Source organism: Scyliorhinus canicula, chromosome 14, assembly GCF_902713615.1.
Source record: "Scyliorhinus canicula chromosome 14, sScyCan1.1, whole genome shotgun sequence".
Lineage (NCBI taxonomy): Eukaryota > Metazoa > Chordata > Chondrichthyes > Carcharhiniformes > Scyliorhinidae > Scyliorhinus > Scyliorhinus canicula.
The window spans coordinates 57135900-57160252 of record NC_052159.1 but is presented as its reverse complement, the minus strand read 5'-3'; the positions used below and the strand labels follow the sequence as shown (position 1 = coordinate 57160252).

The 24353-nt window shown below is 46.2% G+C and overlaps 1 protein-coding gene across 1 annotated transcript in view; it reads left to right on the top strand.

The window, feature by feature from the left end:
- The window catches only part of parp4 (poly (ADP-ribose) polymerase family, member 4), a 260543-nt gene extending 236826 nt beyond the window's left edge, over positions 1 to 23717 (top strand). The window contains 3 exon segments of the mRNA XM_038818701.1: positions 4502 to 4604; positions 19692 to 19824; positions 21336 to 23717. Coding sequence (XP_038674629.1) covers positions 4502 to 4604; positions 19692 to 19824; positions 21336 to 21525 — 426 coding nt within the window. The 3' untranslated portion in view covers positions 21526 to 23717.
- The last annotated feature ends 636 nt before the right edge of the window (positions 23718 to 24353 follow it).

The window sequence follows — 24353 nt, the reverse complement described above, 5'->3', positions numbered from 1 at the left end:
TACATGCCTTTTTAAGAAATTTAAAGTCCCCAATTATTAGTTTTTTCCAATTTAGCGTGGCCAATTCACCTACCCTCCACATCTTTGGATTGTGGGGGTGAGATCCACGCAGACACGGGGAGAATGTGCAAACTCCACGCAGACAGTGACCTGGGGCTGGGGTAGAACACGGGTCCTCGACACCGTGAGGCAGCAGTGCCAACCACTGTGCCACCATGCCACCCACCTGATTTACATGCCTGGAACTTTGTTTTGTGAAGACAGAAGCAAAATACTTGTTCATTTCATACGCCATTTCCTTATCTACTATTAACTCCCCATTGTCAATTTCTAGAGGATCAATGCTCACTTTACTCTTTTCCATTTTAAATACTTGTAGAAACTCTTGCTTTCTGTTTTTGTATTTCTAGCTAGCTTCTGGTACTCTTCCTCTCATACAAGGACATTTATTTTGCCTGATTAATCTTTTAGTCATTCTCTGCCATTCTTAAATGCAAACCAATCATCTGTCCTGCCACTCTTCTTTGCAGTTATATACTTTTTCTTACGTTTGATGCTTTCCTGAACTTCTTTAGTTAACCACAAATTTTGTGTCCTCTCCTTAGAAATGTTCTTTATGGTAAGAATGTACTTATTCTGAGCATTCTGAAATATCCCCTTAAATGTTTGCCGCTGCTTCTCTACTGATGTGTCCCCTAACCTTGTATCCCATTTCACTTTAGCCAACTCCGCTTTCATACCCGCATAATTGTCTTTTTTTTAAATTTAAAATACTAGCTTAAACCCACTCTTCTCCCTTTCAATTTGAATGTAAAATCAATTCATATTGTGGTTGCTGCTACCAAGGCATGCCTTTATTCTGAGGTCATTAATTAATCATGTTACATTACATACTACCAAGTCTAATATGACCTGCTCACTGGTTGGTTCCAGAATGTGCTGCTCTAAGAAACTATGTCAAGCATCTTTTGAGTTCCTCTTCCAGGCTCCCTTTACCAATATGATTTTTCCAAATTTGTGAGGATTAAAATCGCCCATGATTTATTACAAGCACCCAAAAGTTCTTATATACTTTGTTCTACGTTGTGGTTGCAGTTCGGGAGTCTGTAGAGCATTGCTACTCGAGACTTCTTTCTCCTTCTATTCCTCATCCCTACTCAAACCAATTCTACATCCTGACATCCTGAACAAAGGTCATAGAATCATAGAATTTACAGTGCTGAAGGAGGCCATTTGGCCCATTGAGTGCACCAGCCCTTACAAAGAGCACCCTACTCAAGCCCACGTATCTACCCTATCCCCGTAACCCAGTAACCCCCACTTAACCTTTTTGGACACTGAGGGAAATTTAGCATGGCCAATCCACCTAACCCGCACATCTTTGGACTGTGGGAGGAACTGGAGCACCTGGAGGAAACCCACGCAGACACGGGGGAAAAGGTGCAGACTCCGCACAGACAATGACCCAAGTTGGGAATCAAACCTGGGACCCTGGAGCTGTGATGCAACTGTGATAACTACTGTGCTACCATGCCACCCATCTCTAACTAGTGTGCCAATGATGTGGAGATGCCGGTGCTTGACTGGGGTGGGCACAGTAAGAAGTTTCACAACACCAGGTTAAAGTTCAACGGGTTTATTTGAAATCACAAGCTTTCGGAGTGCTGCTCCTTCATCAGGTGAAGTGACGTTCTACAGAATCTCTTTCCTATTCTTACCTATGTCATTGGTACCTACAAGGACCAGAACTGGACCCTCGCCCTCCCACTCCAAGTTACTGTCCAGCTCTGAGCAGTTGTCCCGAACGTTGGCACCGGGTATGCAACATAGCCTTCCGGTCTAGGGGCTGGTTTAGCTCAGTGTGCTAGACAACTGGTTTGTGATGCAGAACAAGGCCAGCAGCACGGATTCAATTCCTGTACCACCTTACCCGAACAGGCGCCGGAAATTGGCGACTAGGGGCTTTGCACAGTAACTTCATACTTGTGACAATAAAAGGTTCTTATTATTATTACTCATGTTCTTCGCTGTTCAGAACAGTGTCTCAATCACTCAGTCCATGTCCAAACACAGCAGGACCTGGACAATATCCATGTTTGTGCTGATGAGGCATATTCGTACCACACAGGTGCCAGGCAATGACCATCTCCAATAGCCATCAGCCCTTGACATTCAATTACATTACCCACACTGAATCCATCAGTATCAACATCCTGGCGTCACCTTTGATCAGAAACTGAATTGGACTAACCATATAAATACTGTGGCTGCAAGAGTAGGTCAGAAGTCAGAAATCATGTGGCGAATAACTAACCTGACTCCCCAAAGCCTGTCCACTGTCTACAAGGCACCAGTCAGGAGTGTGATGGAATACTGTCTACTTTCCTGGATGAGTGCAGCTCCAATCATACTCAGGAAGCCTGCTTGATTGGTACCCCTTTCACAAACATCCAATTCTCCACCACCAACAAACAGTGGCATCAGTGTGTACCATCTACATGATGTTCTGCAGGAATTCACAAAGGTTCCTTAGAGTGTACCTTCCAAGTCTATGGCCGCTACCATCTAGAAGGACAAGGATAGCAGATACCTAGGAATACCCCCACCTGGAAGTTCTCTCCAAGGCACTCACAATCCTGACTTGGAAATATATTGCTGTTCCTTCACTGTCACTGAAGAAACCTGGAATTCCACCCCCCTTCCCCAACAGCACTGTGGATGTACCTACACCGTGGGGACCGCAGCAGTTCATGAAGGCAGCACGTCACCGCTTCCGCAAGAACAACAAGCGATGGACAACAAATGCTGTCAATGACACCCACGTATCGCAAATTAATTTTTAAAACCATCCTTTGCCACCACTACATTCCTTTTTGCTCCCCCCAGTTGAATGGCTTCCTGTACCACAGTGCCATGGTCAATTAGCTCATCAAACCTGCAGCTCTCACTCATCCAAACAAGCAGAAAGGATCTCAAATGTGTTGGACAATTGCAGAGGCTGCAGCTCCTGTACTCCTGCCTTCTGGGTCCCCCTTCCTCCCTCACTCATTGTCACACTCTTCTGTCCCTGATAACTAATCAGAACAGAAGGCCCCATCCTAATAGGTGTATGCGCCTCCTGATACAAGGCATCCAGGTAACTTTCCCCTTCCCTGATGTGTCACAGTATCTGCAGCTCTGCCTCCAGCTCAAAACTCTGAGCTGAAATTCATTGAGCCGCAGACACTTAACTGCAGATGTGTTTGCCCTGGACCACAGTGGCATCCAAAAGCTCCCACATCCCCCAATTGCAGCATACCACCTACTCTGCCTTCTTTATTGTGTGATATTTATTGTTTCTTACAATTTATAGACCCTAATGCTCCAAATAAGCTGTATTAATGCTGGTGAACTTTTACTAATGCCAATAAGACTTTAACATGGCAATTGAATCATCTAAATCTTGAAAGATAAATGAACAAAATACACACCAATGAATCTCTTACCTGTTTCCCAAAGGCATCCTTTTTATCTTTTGTAGAATACAGTCAGCTCATAGACTGAGCACCTATTATCTGTTTAAGCTCTCTGACCTCTCTGGTTATTGATTAATCTACTCCTGTTGAAAGTGGAATTCATGCTGGAGGCTAGAAAAAAAGAGTAGAAGAAAGGACCACCTCCACCCCCACCTTAACCAAAACTCAGCAAGCTCTACTTCTTGCAGCAAACTTTAGCTTGAAGCACCTTCTCTCTACACCAAATTCCCACTTTAATCAAATTCCCAAGTGCTTGCTCTGTCTCCATCTCACTCATTTATGCTTTGTGAACCTGAGCTGAACTTACTACTCCATATCTTCTCCATCAAAGACCGCCTATTTCCATCTTCATTATATACTCTGCCCCTCCCATGTTTTTGTTACATCCAAACTAGACAGTTCCAATAGTTTATATGTCAGCCTCCCACATTTCGCCTGTCATAAACATGAGCCCATGGAAACCTGTGGACTGGTTAGCATTACTGCCTCACAGCGCCAGGGACCCAGGTTCAATTCCGTCCTTGGGTTACTGTGGAGTTTGCACATTCTCCCCGTGTCTGCGTGGGTTTTCTCTGGGTGCTCCGGTTTCCTCCCACATTACAAAGATGTACAGGTTAGGTAGATTGGCCATGGTAAAAATTGCCCCTTAGTGTCCAACAGTTGGGTAGGGTTATGGGGATAGGGCAGGGAAATGGGGTTAGACAGGGTGCTCTTTCAGAGTGTCGATGCCGACTCAGTGGGCCGAATGGTCTCCTTCAGCACCAGGGATTCTATGATTCTATGTGGTCGCTGATCTACATTAGTTCTCAGTCCACAAATACCTCAAAATTAAATTCTGTTTCTACCCCTACCCCTAACCTACAAACCACTAAAAACTCTGCACTTCTCCAATGCTGGCCTCTTGCACATTCTTCCCATTGCTCAGTAGATCGGACAAGTGTTATATTCATTGTTGTTTCTCATAATTATTTTCTGTATTTTTGCAGACTGGCTACTGGAATTTTACATCTGATCTTGGAGTCTTGTTGGAAATTAATGTGGAATATCTAACTAATGTTTTTCTGATAGAAAGAGGCATTAAATCTCTGGGTAATGTATATTTTAATCTCTGGCAGTGCATTAGTCTAGATGTAAGCTACAGCAAGTAGCAGCAAGTATTGCTAAAATATTTTGTAGCACTAAGTAGAATCTCCAAGTTGAGTTTGTTGAAGGTGGAGATAAAATGACTGGGTCTGATGGGTGAGGCAATTGACAGTGAGAGACCATGTTATATAATGAATCAAAATTGTCCATCCTACATATTTATTTATATGATTCTATTTGAATTCTGACCTTGGTCTCTTACTATGTCTGCTAATATTTTTCTGAAATGTTGTAGCTGAATGTAAAATGTTAATCCATATGTCTGAAGTTGCTTGATAATGTCATTTTTGCATAAATACGAAGTGCATAGAGGAAAAATAGTATTAAAGGCCGAAGTGTTTGTGTGTCGGATGGGGCGGGAAGAGGGGGGGAGTGATGTGAATGCAGGAGCAACTGCGTTTTCGCGAGCTCTGGCTCTGCTCATCTTTTCATATTCCTACACATTTCTTTTTTGTCTTTTTTTGGTTTACATTGTTAATACTCTTGATGTACCGTCAATTACCACGAGACGAGAATGGGGGGGACAATCGAGGCTTTATTGAACAAGTTGTTGTGCCTCCTGTAGCTGGAACCACAATGGCTGCAGCACAGGAGAGCACACACTTTTATACGCCGCCTGCTGGGCGGAACCAACAGGCAGGGATTTACCGTTGTACCTGTAATATACGGGCAGTATGTTGTAATACACACAATATACACTAGTGGTGTTTACCACATTCACCCTCTGTTAAAAGAAGAGTCCGGCGGGGGTGATGAAAACATTCCAAATTAAATTTGTCGGGGGCTTTGACCCTCCGCCGCAATCGCCTCAGTCCTGGCGGTGATGCGGGCGTCGACATGGTCACCTGCGACTCCAGGAGCATGCTGTCCTCGCCTTCGTCACCCCTGAGTGGATCCAGTAGGAGTAGGAGGCCGGATCCTGCTGGGGTGGGGGCTGCGGTGAGGTTCGCTGGAGGGAGGGTGTCTGGCGCAGGGATAAATGACGCAACCGGGGGGGGGGGGGGGGGGGGGGGGGGGAAATGAGCAGTGTCACGTCGGGGGTTGTGGGTGGGACCCAGCGGGTGCCAGGTCCCGGAGGGAGACTGTGTCTTGGCGCCCGTCAGGGTGTGCCACATAGGCGTACTGCGGGTTTGCATGTAGGAAGTGGACCTTCTCGACCAAGGGTTCCAATTTATGGCTCCTCACATGCTTCCGGAGGAGGACGGGTCCAGGAACTGTCAGCCATGTTGGGAGCGAGACCTTCCTGGGGAAGGCAAACACATGTTCGTGAGGGGTTCCATTAGTGGCAGTGCAGAGGAGCGACCGGATGGAGTGGAGCGCGTTGGGGAGGACCTCCTGCCAGTGGAAGACTGGGAGTGTTTTAGACCACAGGGCCAGCAGGATGGCCTTCCAGACCGTCCCGTTCTCCCTCACCAGCTTCCCGTTTCCCCGGGGGCTGTAGCTGGTCGTCCTGCTCGAGGCGATGCCCTTGCTGAGCAGGAACTGGCACAGCTCATCACTCATGAAAGAGGATCCCCGATCGCTGTGGATGTAGGTGGGGAAACCGAACAGAGTGAAGGTGCTGTGCAGGGCTTTGATTACTGTGGCAGAAGTCATGTCGGGGCATGGGATGGCGAAGGGGAACCGGGAGTACTCCTCAATAACGTTGAGGAAGTACACGTTGCGGTCGGTGGATGGGAGGGGCCCTTTGAAGTCCATGCTGAGGCGTTCAAAGGGGCGGGAGTCCTTCACCAGGTGCGCTCTATCTGGCCGGTAGAAGTGCGGCTTGCACTCTGTGCAGACTTGGCAGTCTCTAGTGACGGTCCTGACCTCCTCAGTGGAGTAGGGCAGGTTGCAGGCCTTGACAAAATGGAAGAACCGGGTGACCCCCGTATGGCAGAGGTCATAGCGGAGAGCCCGGAGTCGGTCCACTTGTGCGCTGGCTGTACAGCGGGATAGGGCATCAAGGGGCTCGTTGAGCGTCCCCGGGTGATACAAGATCTCATAATTATAGGTGGAGAGCTCGATCCTCCACCTCAAGATCTTGTCATTTTTGATCTTTCCCCGCTGTGTATTATTAAACATAAAGGCAACCGACCGTTGGTCAGTGAGGAGAGTGAATCTCCTGTCGGCCAGATAACGCCTCCAATGTCGCACAGCTTCCACAATGGCTTGGGTCTCTGATACACTTTCAATGACCACAATGACCTTTCTGTACCAATATACACTAGTGGTGTTTACCACAACTATGTCCCACGAATTGTGGTCTGCGTCTCGGCTTGATAGAGTCTGGATAGAATGTTTAAATGCTCGCTTATTCCCGGTGGCTGTAAGTAGTCATAGTGGGGCCCTGCTTTAGTGGTGCAGTTGCTTTTGAGCGGGCTCCCATCCTGACAGTGCAGTGTGCATCAGCGGATGGTGGTTGCCAGTGGTCGCCAACAAAGATGCTGGGCGGATTCTTCGCTCCTGGGAAAAATCGGGAGGGCCGTCGTGAACTTGGCTGAGTTTCACGACGGCCTCGGAGGCCACTCCACGCCCCCTATTCTCCCCTCCCGGCGGGGCTAGGAGCGGTGCTCCGTAACTCTCGGCCGCCTATGTGACATCAGCTGCGCATGCACAGGTTGGCAGGCTCGAACCCGCGCATGCGCGGTGGCCGTCTTTCCCCTCAGCCGCCCCGCAAGATGTGGCGGCTTGATCTTGCGGGGCGGCGGAGGGGAAATAGTGCGTCTGATTGAGACGCCGGCCCGACGATCGGTGGGCATCGATCGCGGGCCCGTCCCCTCCCGAGCACAGTCGTGGTGCTCATTCCCCACGAGGCCCCCTACAAGCCCCAAACGGGCATCTCACGGAGTTTTCACAACGGCAGCGACCAGGTGTGGTTGCCGCCGTCGTGAACCGGTCGCAAACGGCAGGCCGCTCGGCCCATCCGTGTCGGAGAATCGCCGGTCGCCGTGAAAAACGGCGAGCGGCGATTCTTCTGAGCGGGGAGAATCGCGGGGGGCGCCAGGGTGTCGTGAAATTAGTTGGGGGGCCCTCCCGCGACTCTCCCACGCGGCGTGTGGAGCGGAGAATCGGGCCCGCTGTTCTTTCTGAAAGTCTCGGCTCTGTAGTGCAAGTGGTCATGACCTAATTTCAAGAGCTGCGAGGTGTTTTTATGGAGGCATTGGAGGCACATGAGGTTTTTGCAATAGAGAGCACTGTCCCTGATGGGAGGCCGCCTCTGTACGGTCGAGTTCCTGCTGCATGGCCTGTCATCTATCCTTTTTTTAATAAATTTAGAGTACCCAATTCATTTTTTTCCAATTAAGGGGCAATTTAGCGTGGCCAATCCACCTACCCTGCAAATCTTTGGGTTGTAGGGGTGAAACTCACGCAAACATGGGGAGACTGTGCAAACTCCACACAGCGGGACTCGGCGTTTTCACGATGGCCGCTCGGCCCATCTCGGGCCGAGAATCGGTGGGCCGCGTAGAGCGGCCCGCGACCGGCGCTGCGCCAACCACGCCGGTGCGAATGGCGCCGATTCTACGCTCTGCAGGGAATCGCGTGCTGGCGTCAGGGCGGCATGGTGCGATTCGCGCCGGCCGCGGGGATTCTGAGAGAATCCCGCCCATGGTGCGCTGGATATCTAGCCCCTAAAAATAGTGAGCATGGTAGTATGCAGGCACACAAATCCTGTTTGCACCACCCCACCTCCCATGCCATTTTCCCAAAGGCACAATTCAGATGGCGGAGGAAAGGCTACCTGGAATCCATTCCTCATATTGTGAAAAATCACAGCCGTGTAACTGTTTGCCACACAACGGGGATCTTTCATCATCGGGGTTCCAACCCAAAGGGCAAAATCATGTCCAGTATGTTTCCAGTAATAGAAAAATAGAAAATAGGAGCAGGAAGAGGCCCTTCGATCCTGCTCCGCCATTCATTATGATCATGGCTGAACATCCAACTCAATAGCCTAATCCCACTTTGCCCCCATATCCCCTTCACCCTAAGAGCTATATCTAACTGCTTCTTGAAAACATGCAATGTTTTGGCCTCAACTAGTTCCTGTGGAAACAAATTCCACAGGCTGACCACCCTCTGGGTGAAGAAATTTCTCCTCATCTCTGTCCTAAATGGTCTACCCTGTATCTTCAGACTGTGACCCCTGGTTTTGGACACATCCACCATAGGGAACATCCTTCCTGCATCTACTCTGCCTAGTCCTGTTAGAATTTAATAGGTTACCTTCAGTGACTGGTGTATGAGAACACCCAGCTCTCGTGGCACATTCACCTCTCCTGATTTCTGGCCATTCAAATAACAGAGTGCCTTATCATTCTTGCTACCAAAGTGGATAACCTTGCATTTCTCTAAATTATACTATATCTGCCATTCATTTGCCCACTCACTCAACTTGTCCAAATCACACTGGAGGATCTCTGCCTCCTCACAGCTCACTCTCCCACCCAACTTGGTGTCATCTGAAAATATGGAGATATTACATGTTGCTCCCTCATCTAAATCAGTAATATATATTGTGAATAGCTGGGGTGCTAGCACTGATCACTGCGGTACCCCACCAGTCACTGCCTGCCAATTTGAAAAAGACCCATTAATTCCTACTCTTGGTTTCCTGTCTGCGAACCAGTTTTCTATCCATCTCAATACACAACCACTAATCGCATGTGCTTTAATTGTACACACTAATCTTTTATGTGGGACTTTGTCAAAGCCTTCTGAAAGACCAAATATACCACATCCACTGGCTGCCCCTCGTCAACTCTATTAGTCACATCCTCAAAGAATTCCAGTAGGTTTGTCAAGCATGATTTCTCCATCATAAATCTATACTGGCACTGTCCGATCCTGCCACTATTTTCCAAGTGCTCTGCTATAAAACCTTTGCGATTAAAATCTCTTCCCCAGTTGTGGGGAAGAGAAAAGTTAGAGGTCATCAATTCAAGATTTTCACCAACAAATCAAATCAGGAGTTCAGAACAACATTCTTCACCCGGATCGTGGTGAGAATGTGGGTCTTCACCACTGAGCTGAATATATGGAGTTAAGGGGTAACTAGATAAATGTATGTGCTAGAAATAAAGAAAGAGTGTTGTTGATATAGTACATGAGGAAGGAAGAAGGTGGCTCAGGTGGAGCATTAACGCAGTCCAGTTGGGTTGAATGGCCTGTTTCTGTGCTGTATATTCCATGCTACATAAATGCAAATATCAATATTATGGCAAGAATCTATTTTTTGCCAGGGTATTCAAGGTTTCCTTTATAGATTTCTAATATTTAGCATGCTGGTTTGACATTTACCCCTTTAAGCACGTACCCTTTTAACCTGACCCACTTTACTTTGAATTTTAAAAAATCTACTTTATTCCAACTGAATCTAAAGACCTTTGATATATTGAAAATAATTGCAGACTTTTCATTGCATAAATTGAAGGAAAGAAATAAACTTGTAATTATGAGAACTGTTGGTTTCACGCTCTAGAGGAATATCAAATCTGTATTATGAGGAAAATATGGGTGGGATTTTCTGGCCATTCATGTTGGCAGGATCTTATACCCCCACCGATGGTGCACCACGCTAAGAAAACCCGAGGGATGGATTCAACAGGAAACCCCATTGACAGTGATGAGACCGGGAGGTCCCACCGCCAGCTGCTGGTGAGCTACCCTCCACCGCTGCAGAGCATGCTGCAGATGGGGCAGGAATATCCTGGCCTCTGCTATGTCCCATGTGGAGGATGACGGGCGCTTACTATTACATTTGTGATACAGCCCTCGGTGATATTAAGTTACAGAATTTTATTTTAATTAGTTTGTTCAGAAATTGGACAATAACAAGGTAGAATTTGTCCTGGTCAATTGGGAGAGTGGGCAAGGACATCGAAAGCGAAGTGTAGTTAAAGTAATATGTTCATAAAGGGCGGCATAGTGATTAGCACTGCTGCCTCACAGCACCAGGGATCCATGTTCCTAGACTTTTACACATACACTTCGTTGTCCACCTCCCAACTGCATGGCCCAGATGGGACTTGTAACTGCAAAATGTAAGGAGGCAAAAGCTCACAGAACTTCAAAATATATCTCGCAAAATTAAAAAACATACTTAATATAAAATTAATTGGTTCAAATGTTATTGATTTCTACCAGTTGTATACTTCATGACACCACAACAGGAGCACACTTTGAAGAAAGGGCTGGGGAAAGTAGCTCTCAGAAGTGTTAATTGAATCTAATTAAAATGAGCAGAGACCGCAAAATATTTGCAGTCAAATTAGTATCTATTCTTTAAAAACAAGAATTTGGTTATTCTTTCTCCAAAGACTTTAATGGAATCCAAACTTCTCACTCTGGGAAACCTACATAAAACTATCCAGGTGTAAAAACAGGCCTAGGAATTTAAATACAAATTTTGTTAAGATTCGAACCTTGTAATATAGTCATAGAATATGAAAATCTAATTGGGAACAATTTATTCCCGAGTTTAAAAGGTCCCCTTCCCCCAGGTTATTGAGGAATAAACGCTCTAATTCCTTGAAATTTTCCTGTTATAATTTCAACATCAATCAAAAACAGTTTCCTAACTAGAAAATCAGAAGTACTAATAAATAAAATAATAAAAAATACTTGCAAATCAAACACTTTACAAAAGCATTTGTTTTTTAAATTTAGAGTACCCAATAGTTTTTTCCAATTAAGGGGCAATTTAGCGTGGCCATTCCACCTAGCCTGCACATCTTTGTGTTGTAGGGGCAAAACCCACGCAAACATGGGGAGAATGTGCAAACTCCACATGAACAGTGACCTAGAGCCGGAATCGAACCTGGGACCTCGGCACCATGATGCAGCAGTGCTAACCACTGCGCATGCCATGCTGCCCTTTCAAAAGCATTTTTAATGCGCTATTGTACAAAAACATATTGTGTGCTCAAGTATCCTGTACTTTCCTGGCTCCCCACCATTGGATTTGGGGGATACTCCAAAGATGCATCCGGGAATCCCTCTCCGAAGTTCCCAGGTAAGGGTTTACATGGTGTGATGACTCGAGACATCCACTGTAGACTTCCAATAGTAAACAAAGGGGTTTATTGATGAAAGGCAAAGGCAGTTAGATAACAAGCTCAGTACACTATACAACAGGCCTTTCCACTTCAGTTCCCTGGTCCGCATTGCCTGGGGTCCTGCTCCAAGGGCCCAACACAAACTCCCCATCGGCTGGGGATTGCATGCTGTCATGCAGTTAGCCTTGAGCCAGTCATGTGGTCCATGGAGCCTGGCCCCTTTAAGGGGCCACGCTTCCACACAGGGCCAATTGTCCCGAAGCAACTTCTCCTGGACACTTGCGCTGCACTGAGAATCATTCGACAAAGAGATTTAAATCTCTAACTTCGAATCGTTCTGCCAGTAACTGATAGTTCCTCTGAAAGAGAAATAAAAGCACTTCTAACTTCAGTGTTGTTATCTTAAGGACCCAGACTGAGCCCTGCAAGGGACACCAACACCCCCGCCCCTCCCATGGGATTCCCTCCACCTCCCACACACCACCAGCCATACTGGACTCCCCAGGACCACCCCCTCCCTGCCCTGACTTGACCAGACACCCCCCTCCCCACCTCCACCACCCAAGAAATAGCAGGTGTTGGCCATCAGGCCCTTCAAGCCTGCTCCACCATTCAATACGATCATGACTGATCTATGCCGGCCTCAACTCCTTTTCCATGCCATTTCTTCATAGCCCTCTATTCCTCAATCTATCAAATATTTATCCACCTCCACTTTAAATACTCCTGATCCAGCCTCCAGCACCTTCCTGGGCAGCGAATTCCACAGGTTGACCACTCTCTACGAGAAGAAATTTCTACCCACCTCAGTTTTAAATGACCCGCCCTTCATCCTTTTCTTGTAGCCTTGTCCCTTGTTCGAGTTTCTCCCACTAATAGAAACACCTCACCATTTACCCTGAATAAAATCACCCTCACTCTTCTAAACTCCAAGGGCAGCACGGTAGCATTGTGGATAGCACAATTGCTTCACAGCTCCAGGGTCCCAGGTTCGATTCCAGCTTGGGTCACTATCTGTGCGGAGTCTGGACATCCTCCCCGTGTGTGCATGGGTTTCCTCCGGGTGCAGGTTAGGTGGATTGGCCATGATAAATTGCCCTTAGTGTCCAAAATTGCCCTTAGTGTTGGATGGGGTTACTGGGTTATGGAGGTAGGGTGGAGGTGTTGACCTCGGGTAGGGTGCTCTTTGCAAGAGCCGGTGCAGACTCGATGGGCCGAATGGCCTCCTTCTGCACTGTAAATTCTATGTAATCTATGTAAGAGTTGAATAAACTGGGATTGTTCTCCCTAGAGGGGGTGGTTTAGCATAGTAGGCTATGACAACTGGCTTGCAGCCAGTTAAGATTGCCTGACGGCCCTGAGCTGGGACGATTACCCGGGCTCCCCATAATAGGATACCGTCTTCTACGGTTATTTGGTCCCTTCTGCTCCAGTATGGGTGCATCTGGGGCTCCACTGGTCTTTCCAGTTCCCCTGTTAGCAGTAAATGCTTCATCTTGGCTAAAACTGGGTCTTTTTGCGTCCACAACCGAATATGTTGTGCGTCTACTGGTAGGGTGTCCAAAAAATTTAGTCATTACTGTCTCCTCTACTTTTGGTATTTGCGGCGGAGTGTCCGGGAGGGGAAGTCTGCTCAAAGCATCTGCATGTGCTACTCGCGTTCCCGGTCTGTGCTCCAGAACGTATATATATGCCGCCAGTAGCAACGCCCAGCGTTGGATTCTAGCTGATGCAATCGGGGGTATTGACTTGTCTTCTTTTAATAACCCTAATAACGGCTTATGGTCCGTCACTATGGTGAATTTCCGCCCGTACAGATACTGGTGAAATTTTTTTACTGCGAATATCACCGCCAGTCCTTCCTTCTCGATTTGGGCGTACTTCCTCTCAGCCATCGCCAAGGTCCTCGAAGCATAGGCTATTGGCCATTCTTCCCTATTCCTTCCTCTATGGGCTAAGACGGCTCCTACCCCGTAGGGGGATGCATCACAAGTGACCACCAATTCCTTCCTTGGGTCATAATGCTCTAGGACATTTTCGGATGACAGCTGTTCCTTAATGTCCCTAAATGCTCGGTTTTGGCGGATGGACCATTTCCATTCTTGCCCCTTTTTTAGTAGCTGGTGGAGGGGTTCTAGGATGGACGCCCTATTTTCAATACATTTTCCATAATAGGTTACCAACCCTAGAAATGATCGTAACTCCTGGACCGTGGTGGGAGCTGGGGCTTTTATTGCCCTTACTCTGTCTTCTAATGGATGTAAGCCTGACTTGTCTACTTTATATCCCATCCTCGTCGCCACTGTAGTAATCCACGGGAGGCAGGAGTTCCGTCACCACACCAATATTTATTTACAATAACGATATTACAGGAGCAGCTGCAAACAGTGCTGCTAGCAGTCCAGTCAACTAAAGACTGGCTCACAAAGCCTACACAGGTGATTATATGGGCCCCCTCAATGAGCTATCATTGAGGGAGCTCATACTCCAATTGGCCAACCAATAAAGCCAATTGGAATTCACTACAATCCGCAACTCCTGCAATCTTAGTATCATCCGCAAACTTACCAATCAGATCCACTACGTTTTCTTCCAAGTGATTTATATATATTACAAACAGCAGAGGTCCCAGAACTGATCCCTGCGGAACACCACTTGTCACAGACCTTCATTCGGAAAAATGCCCTTCCATTGCTACCCTGTCTTCTATGGCCAAGCCAGTTCTGAATCCATCCAGCTAGTTCACCCCGACCCCATGTGATTTAATCGTTTGCACCAGCCTGCCATAAGGGGGCCTTGTCAAATGCTTTACTAAAATCCATGTAGATAACATCCATGGCCCTTCCCTCGTCAATTAATTTTGTCACCTCCTCAAAAAACTCAATTAAATTAGTGAGACATGACCTTCCTCGTACAAAATCATCCTGTCTGTTGCTAATAGGACCATTCACTTCCAAATGTACATAGATCCTGGGCGGGATTGTCCGAGCCTCCGCACGGAAATCGCGATTGGCACGGGGGCGGAGAATGGGCGTGAACGCCGCTCCCGTGATTCTCCGGTCTCCAGAGAATCGTGGCGAATCGTGCACACGGTCTACGTGGCGCGGGTAGGGGGCCATTGGCAGAGGTACCTGCGGCGATTCTCGAAGTGTAACTGCCCGAGTTCCCAACGGCTTGGGTCTCTCATGGTCCCACTCGTCGGAACTCGGTGTGGCGGCTGCGGACTCAGTCCACGGCTGCCCTGGTGGGGGGCGGGGGTATCCTTCACTGGGGGAGGCCTCACAGACGCCAGGCTAGCGATCAGGGGCCAGCGATCCGCAGGCATGTGCGATCTCGGGGGGGGGGGGCTATCTTTTTGTTGCCAGTCCACGGTGTGAGTCCGCCATGTCACGCGGGGCGGCCGACCCATCCCTCAACCGGAAGTGCAGGGCCCCGTATCGGCAGCCGGACCTGCAAGGACTACTCCAGGACCCTGCTAGCTCCCTTCAGGTTGGAGAATCACTCTGGACTTTCTTCAGGAAAGTCCAGAGTGATTCGCCTGCATTTTGACGCTGGAGTGGGGACATAGCCCCATTATTGGAGTTTCCAGCCCCCTATCTCTGAAAATCTTTTCCAACAATTTTACTATCATTGACATCAAGCTCACTGGCCTATAATAACCCGGGTTATCCTTGCAACTTTTCTTAAATAACGGTACAGCATTGGCTATTCTCCAATCCTCTGGGATCTCACCTGTGGCCAACTAGTATACAAAGATTTCTGTTAGAGGCCCAGCGATTTCATCTCTGGTCTCCCTCAGTAATGTGGGATAGATGCCACCTGGTCTTTGGGATTTGTCTACCGTAATGCTTTTTAACAAACCTAACACTTCCTTCCTCGTAATAAGACCTGTTTAAAGTGTTTACACATCCCTCTGAGATACCATCAATCAATGTGTTCTTCTCCTTTGTGAATACCGATGCAAAATACTCATTAAGAATTTCACCTACACATAATTTCCCTCCTTTGTCCTTGAGTGGACCAACTCTTTCTCTAGCTACTCTCTTGTTCCTACTATACGTATAATATATGTATAAAATGCCTTGGGATTCTCCTTAATCCTATCTGCCAAGGACATTTTGTGATCCCTTTTTGACCTCCGAACTACCTGCTTGACCTCTTTTCTACGTTTCTTGTATTGAAGTGCCTCATCTGTTTTTAATTGCCTAGACCTCATGTATGTATCTTTTTTATTTTTGACTTGACTCGCAATTTCCCTGATTATCCACGGTCCTGAATCCTGTCTTCTCTCTCCTTCCTTTTTACCGGCACAGCCTGTCCTGCACTCCCATCAGCTGCTCCTTAAAAGACTCCCACATGCCAAATGTGGATTTACCCTCAAATAGCCTCTCCTATTATTTCTACATCAACCAAAATCTGCTTACATATCTGTTCTTCAACTTCCCGTAGGCTGTTGGGAGGCCTGTAGTACACCCCCATCATAGTGACTGCCCCCTTCCTGTTTCTGAGCTGTACCCATAGTGCCTCGTTACTTGATTCGTCCATGGTATCCTCCATCTGTACAGCTGTAATATGTTCTCTAACCAGTATTGCAACTCCCCCACCTCTTTTACCTTCCTCCCTGTCTTGCCTAAAACATCTATATCCTGGAATATTTAGCTGTCAGTCATGTCCCTTTTTTAACCAAGTCTCCGTTACAGCAATCACATCCAAGTTCTGCACAAGAATCAAGGCTTTAAGTTCATCTGTCTTATCTGTTATACTCCGTGCATTGAAGCAGATACACTCCAAACCTCCAGGTCCACTGGGTTCGACCTCCCCCAGCTTGCCCTTCCTCTTAGCCAGCCTGGCCCTGGTACCATGCTCATCCTCAGTCTCTACACTTGCTGACCATCCAACTCAGTAGCCTAATCCTGCTTTCTCCCCATAACCTTTAATCTTATTCTCCCCAAATGCTATATCTAGCCGCCTCTTGAATATATTCAATGTTTTCGCATCAACTACTTCCTGTGGTAATGAATACCACAGACTCACCACTCTTAGAGTGAAGATATATCTCTGCCACGATTCTCCCAAAGGGAGACAAAGTGCCGACGCTGGAGTGAAACCCGGAGTGTTTCACTCCGGCGTCGGAGGCCGCTCCTCGCCCCCTATTCTCCCACCCCCAGGGGGCGAGGAGCGGAGGCGCGTCAATCTCGGGTGCCGGGCCTTGACACTTGCGTCAAAGCGGCGCCGCCTGATTGAGGCGGCCAGCGGTGCCTAAATGACGTCACCTGTGCATGCGCAGGTTGGCCGGCGCCAACCCGCGCATGCGCGGTTGCCGTCTTCCCCTCTGCTGCCCCACAAGACATGTTGGAGTGATCTTGCGGAGCGGCGGAGGGAAAAGAGTGCGTCTTTCAGAGACGCCGGCCCGACAATCGGCGGGCACCGATTGCGGGCCAGACCCCTCCTGAGCACCCCCTGGTGCTCGATTCTCCCTCCGCCCCCCACAGGCCCCACACGCAGCAGTCGCGCACTGTTCACGCCGGCAGCGACCAGGTGTGGTTGGCGCCGGCGTGAACCGGTCGTATTAGACAGGCTGCTCGGCCCATCCGGGCCGGAGAATCGCCGCTCGACCGGAGGGACATGCCGTTTTGGGGGGGGTGGGAGAATCGCGTGCGGGTGCCAGGGCAGCATGACGTGATTCGCCCGGCACTCCCGCAATTCTCCCACCCGGCGTGGGGTCGGAGAATCGCGCCCCTCATCTCTGTCCGAAATGGTTTACTCCAAATTCTGACTGTGACCTCTGGTTCTGGACACACCCACCAACAGGAACATCTTCCCTGCATCTACCCTGTCTCGTCCTTTTAGAATTTTATAAGCTCTATGAGAATCCCCGTCATTCTTCTGAACTCCAGCGAGAACAATCCTAACCTAGTCAATCTCTCCCCATATGACACTCCCGCCATCGCTGGAATCAGTCTGGTAAACTTTGTTGCACTCCCTCAAGAGCAAGAACATCCTTCCTCAGAAAAGGAGACCAAAAATGCACACAATATTCTAGGTGTGGCCTCACCAAGGCACTGTATAATTGCAACAACACGTCCCTGCTCCGGTACTTGAAACCTCTTGCAATGAAGGCCAACATACTATAAGCCTTCTTTACCGCCTGTTGCACTTACATGCTTACCTTGAGCGAATGGTGCACAAGGACACCCAGGTCCCGCTGCACATCATCATCATCCCAGGAATTAGCCTGGTGAATCTCCTTTGGACTGCCTCCAATGTTACTATATCTTTTTTTAGGTAAGGGGGACCAAAACAGTATGTCAGGTGAGGCCTCACCAACATCCTGCACAATTGCAACAAAATCTCCCTAATTTTAAACTCCAACACCTTTGCAATAAGTCCAAAATGTCGTTTGCCTTCTTAACTACTTGTTGAACCTACCTGCTAGCTTTTTGTGGTTCGCGCACAGGAACACCTAGATCCCTCTGCATTTTGCTCATCTGCACTCTCTCTCCATTTAGATAATCTGCCTTTTGATTCCTCCTACCGAAGTGCATGATCTCATACTTTCCCACATTAAACTGCATTTGCCAGGTTTTCGCCTAGTTTTTAAAAAATAAATTTAGAGTACCAAATTATTTTTTATTCCAATGAAGGGGCAATTTAGCGTGGCCAATCCACTTCCCCTGCACATATTTGGGTTATGGGGGTGAGACCCACGCAGACACGGGCAGAATGTGCAAACTCCAAATGGATAGTGACTCGAGGCCAGGATCAAACCCAGGACTTCAGCCCTGTGAGTCAGCAGTGCTAACCACTGCGGCACCATGCTGCCCTTGGCTTTGGTCTAGTTATCCAATCTACCTATATCCCGTTGTAGAATCACAATATCCTCATCATAACATGTCCTTCCTCCTATTTTCGTATCATTGGCAAATTTTAAACCTTATATTCTGTTGATTTCTCCAGGTCAATAATGTAAATAGTGAACAATTGCGGGTCAAGTACCGATACCTGCCACTAATTTACTAGCTATACCTTTCCACTCTGAAAAGGAATAATTTATTTCAACTCTCTATTGTCTATGTGACAGCCAGTTTTCAATCCATGCTAACACACTTCCTCCAATTCCATGAGCTTTTATCATCAACCTAACGAGTCAATCAGACTGCACCCCCTCTCCCACCCATCAACCCGTCCTTATCTCTTTCCATCACCCCCACACCAACCTTCAGTCTTCGGGGACTCTTTTGATGCAGGTCCCGAGCAGCTGCACCCAGTGGAGATTTTTAATTTTAATAATCTTTATTGTCACAAGTAGGCTTACACTAACATTGCAATGAAGTTATTTGAAAAATGTTTACCAAAACAGGTCTTTATGCTGTAAACCCTTGCCATTCCTGTAGGCCAGGACTTTACACTGTTAGTTGGACTTCATGGCCCATTGTATTTTTGAATTTTCTAAGCAGATTTTTAAAAAACAAGTAAACATATATAGTAATAATGTGTGTTGGGGCAGCATGGTGGTGCAGTAGTTAGCACAGCTGCCTCATGGCGTCGAGGACCTGGGGCTGGGTCACTGTCCGTTTGGAGTTTGCACATTCTCCCCGTGTGTACGTGGGTCTCACCCCCACAACCCAAAGATGTGCAGGGTCGGTGGATTGGCCATGCTAAATTGCCCCTTAATTGTAAAAAAATGAACTGGGTATTCTAAATTTTTTTTTAATAATGTGTCTACTCAGAGCAATTAATTACTGGCTTTGTTTTGGGTCACTGGATTTTTTTGATGACTTATAAGTAGTTTTTCATAATACTATCAGTGTCAAATGATATACATTGGCTAATATTTCAATGGAAATTGACATTTTGCATTTAAATTGCTGTAATTTCTCTGCATGTTGATTTGCTTGACAGAACTTGCAATAAAATCCAAATTTTCAATAACAACTTTTAAATGATAGATTATGAAGTAAGTATTGACTTGAAAATATTTATTCTTTGAAAGGTCACCGAGCAGCTGAAGAGATTGTATCGCTGATTGCTACATTTCTGATCCTACAGTTGATTCGTTTCACTAACCAGTTGAAAGGGATTAAGCTCACATCCCTCCTTTGTCTGGAACAGACATTGGATTCAAGGTGTGTTTAAAGTTTTAATTGAAAATTATTGAGGCAATTGTAGTCTTGTGAATTTTTTTTCACATGTTGGAGTAGAATTAGTAATAATTACAAGTGCACTGGTCTATAAATGGCATTGCTTGTAGATAGAACATCATCTGGATTGCACTTTTTAGTACTTAAACCACAGTCCTGCTGCAACTTAGCAACAGATGGATCACTTGTTAGTTTCGTGTAGCACACTAATTGAAGCTCAAGTTGAGAAAAGTTTGGACACCTTACTGATGCTGAACAAATCGTAAAAGTCTCACATTTTGAAACTAACTCAAAATGTAAATGGCTATGCTTTTCCCTCTGCAAAGAAAAATTCCCTTATACAGCACCATACACAGAAGACGGTTTTTCCATGACAATTGAGTCTGAAATTTTGTTTTAAATTTCCATTTAAGGGGCAATTTTAGCGTGGCCAATTTACCTGCCCTGCACATCTTTTTGGGTTGTGGGAGTGAGATCCACTCAGACACGGGAGAAATGTGCAAACTCCATACAGACAGTGACCCTGGGCCGGGATCAAACTTGGGTCCTCTACACTGTGAAACAGCAGCGTTAACCACTCCGCCACCATGCCGCCCTGATTGAGTTTGTAATAACTAGCAATAGAATAAGGCGTAACTCTCCATGCATGGACAACCCTAAATGGTTGACCAGTTCCAGCCACAATGGCCAAGGTAATGTCAAACTCCTTCATAGCACCCTCCTCCAGCAGTTGCACAATTACAAATTTGGCTCTTTTTTTAAATGCTTTTGTCAAATAATACATTGCTCCAAAAACATTTTCCCATTTGTGCCCAATAAATTGTCTGTGGGTTTATCATAGCATAGTCTAGGTGAGGCTTGTCCAATGCCTGACCGGCAGACAAGATCTGCCCCAATATGCTTCTCTATCTTGGCCCTTGGACCAGGTGTTTGAAGTGTCAGTAAGTGGAGCAAAAGATTCTGCAAGAGCCACTCCTCCTCCAATCACGGCCATTTCTCTTTTCTCTCCCACGTTTGTTGCTGATAGGCTCACCTGCAGCGTGCAGTGTATGACAGGGGCTGTTTAGCACAGGGCTAAATTGCTGGCTTTGAAAGCAGACCAAGGCAGACCAGCAGCATGGTTCAATTCCCGTACCAGCCTCCCCGAACAGGTGCCGGAATGTGGCGTCTAGGGGCTTTTCACAGTAACTTCATTGTAGCCTACTTGTGACAATAAGCGATTTTCATTTTTTTCATTTCATTTTCATCCAACCAGAGGCCTGAAAAGGAGTATCAGAGGTCAGTCTGGGGAGAAGCAGGGGTTTTCAGGGAGGAGGGGAGACATAGGCTGCCTGGGCCGGGGGGGGGGGGGAGAGAATGAGAGAGGTTTTGCGTGTGTGTATGAACAAACTTTTAATTGATTAAAAAGATAATTTTTGTACAAGGTGAATTGGTGCATTGTGTTTTTATTCAATGTAATGCTCCACAACATTAATTGCTATCATTGCCTTCCACAGAACAGGATGTTGGCATGATGAACATGTAAAAAAAGCCATAGCCTGGGCTAAAAATACAGACAGAAAGTATCCAGCAATCTGTAGTCGCCTGCAGCTAGGAAGAGACTGGGAATCAGCTACTCGTCAACTGTTGCAGATCGATTCTCTCAAAAAAGGCTCACCACTTCAGCAGTTGTACAACCAAGAATAGTAAAAGTACAGGGTGATGAATTAAATAATGGTTTAATAATACTGGAAGCAAAGGGGCAGCACGGTGGCTCTGTGGTTAGTACTGCCGCCTTACTGCGCCAAGGACCCGGGTTATTGTCCATGTGGAGTTTGCACATTCTCCCCGTGTCTGCTTGGGTCTCATCCCCACAACCCAAAGATGTGCAGGGTAGGTGGATTGGCCATGCTAAATTGCCCCTTAATTGGAAAAAAGAATTGAGTACTCTAAATTTAAAAAAGAACAAATACTGGAAGCAGGAATTGTTCACTATACCCTGGACATTGTAGCTTTCAGCAATTGAAATCTAATTTACTAAGTCATTTGATGAATTCATCAGCATTTAACTATGGTAAATATTATTATTAACTGGGATACTAAAACATAGATTGATAAGCATACTTCTAAACTTTCTTGTGGTAGAAATGATTTGTTTATTATCTGAAATATTAACATTTTTTGTTCTCTCTTGTTATTACATTTGGCTGGAGTTTCCCTCTGGGAATGGGAAACCAAGATTGGGACTAACCCAACCCAGTTGGGGGGAGTGGGGGGGAGCTCTCAAAGCTGGAGGGCAAATCTGAGATCTACAAGCTTGAAATACAGCAGGCTATGTTGGAAGGTAAGAGAGAAGGCACTTCAGGATAGAGGTACCCTCTCTCCAACTTTTTCAAAAATAAATTATAACTAATTCTGGCATCCACTCCGGCAACATTGATGGGCCGGGACTCCTCTGCAGTCCAAACTTGAGACCTGCTACGGGGTACTTCTTCAGGCACCAACACGGGCCCCTACTGCCTGCTGGAACCTGGAGGCCTACTGGAAAATCTTAGACAACTCTTATAGTTGGCGTAAATTGGCTCTTATTGTGCCAGATTGGCTTTGTGCCACGTGCAAATGGATAGCCTTGATGTCTCCCCCCTTCCACATTCCACACCCACAAAAATGGCTAAGAAGTGGGATGGATCTGCGGAACTTGTATCCCAGCCAACTGGCCTGTTTCTTAGCTCCCACATCCCACTGATCCCTGGGGTAAATTCAACCAAATTAATTAATTTGAAATGTAACTTTGTTGATTTTTAATCTTAAAAACAAATTGTCTAACGTTAAATGAATTTTCCTTTTTCGTGGATTATATGTTTTCTTTGAATGGAATTTGTAATTCCCCAGAATGATGGGCAAAAGGTCTCACCTCACTGCCAGTCATAAATTTCTCATGGATAATATGTCCAGATTTGCTGAAAACTAACTTGATTGCATTTAACGAAGTAACAGAGAGGATTGATGAGAACAATGCAGTTGATGTGTCCGTGGACTTTCAAAAGATGTTTGATATAGTCTCATATTAAGGACATGTTGCAAGTCAGAAGGCAGAGAAAAATTGTGAACTGCTGTTTTTTTCACTGAATGGAAGAATAGAATGATGTCCCCAAGGAGTTGTGTTGGATCTACTGCTCCTTTTGGTATTATTAATGGCCAAGATTTGGGTACAGGAAACTTAATTTTGAAGTTTCTGGATGGCGCAAAGCTTAAAAATGTAGTAAATAATATGGAGGGTAGTGGCAGACTTCAGGGAGACATAACTAGACTTGAGAAATTGAATGTAAAGAAGTGTGAATTTATAAATTTTTGAAGAAAATTGAGAAGAGTATAAATTAAATAATGACATCTTAAAGTGGGTGCAGGAAAAGATATAACTGGGGTTCACATACACAAATATTTAAAGGTGGTGGGACAAGTGATTAAGGTTATTGAAAGAAGATGGGATTTTTAGGCTTATTGATAGATGTTTGGGTGCCAGCTTTTCATCTGATGCAGGCAAGAATGGGGTCAGGAAACATCAGAACAACATAGGAAATAGTAGTAGGACTAGACCATTCGGCCCCTCATGTTTGCTCCACCATTCAATAAGAGTATGGCCTCCACTTTCCTGACTGCCCCATCATCAATGAGTCCCTTGTCGATCTGAAACCAGAAAACCTGAAGGTTATGACAGCAAAAACTAATTACCTCTCCCCCCTGACCCCCTGGTATTTTCATGTAGCTTTTTTTGCAACAAAGGCAGTGGCGCAGTGGTATCGTCATTGGACTATTAATCCAGAGACCCAGGATAATGCTCTGGAAACCAGATTCGAATCCCACCATGGTGAAATTTGAATTCAATAAAATAAATTTGGTTTTGAAAGTCTAATGATAATCATGAAAACATTGCCAATTGTTGTAAAAACGATCGGTTCACTAATGTCCTTAGGGAAGGGAATCTGCTGTCCTTACCCGGTCTGACCTACATGTGACTCCAGACCCACAGTAATGTAGTTCACTCTTAACTGCCTTCTGAAATGGCTGAACAAGCCAAGGGCTTTTTGGATTTTGGAAGCCTATAAAACACACCTTGTTGGAGACTTTGTGACCACTTTGGGAAGCCTAACAAAGAATTGGGATCGTTCTGACAGGTAAATGTTAAATGTTTTGACAAATTCAATGCTATATTCTAACGTAAATGGCAGAAACAGCAAAAGGGACGGACTGGTATTTTCCCATCCCTACATTAAAATACAGTCCATGGAATACAAAAACAAGGATCAGATAGGAACAAGAGTAGACCATTTGGCTCTGCTCTGTCATTCAACAAGATATTGATGATCTACCACAACTTCACCTCCATTCATTAACCTAACATCCCCAACTAACTTAGTATTCAAAAATCAATCGTCCTTTGTCTGAAATATATACTGCACTAAGGATCCACAGCTCTTTGGGGTAGAAAATTCAAAAGATTCAGAAGTTTCTCCTCACTTTACTCTTAAATGGCT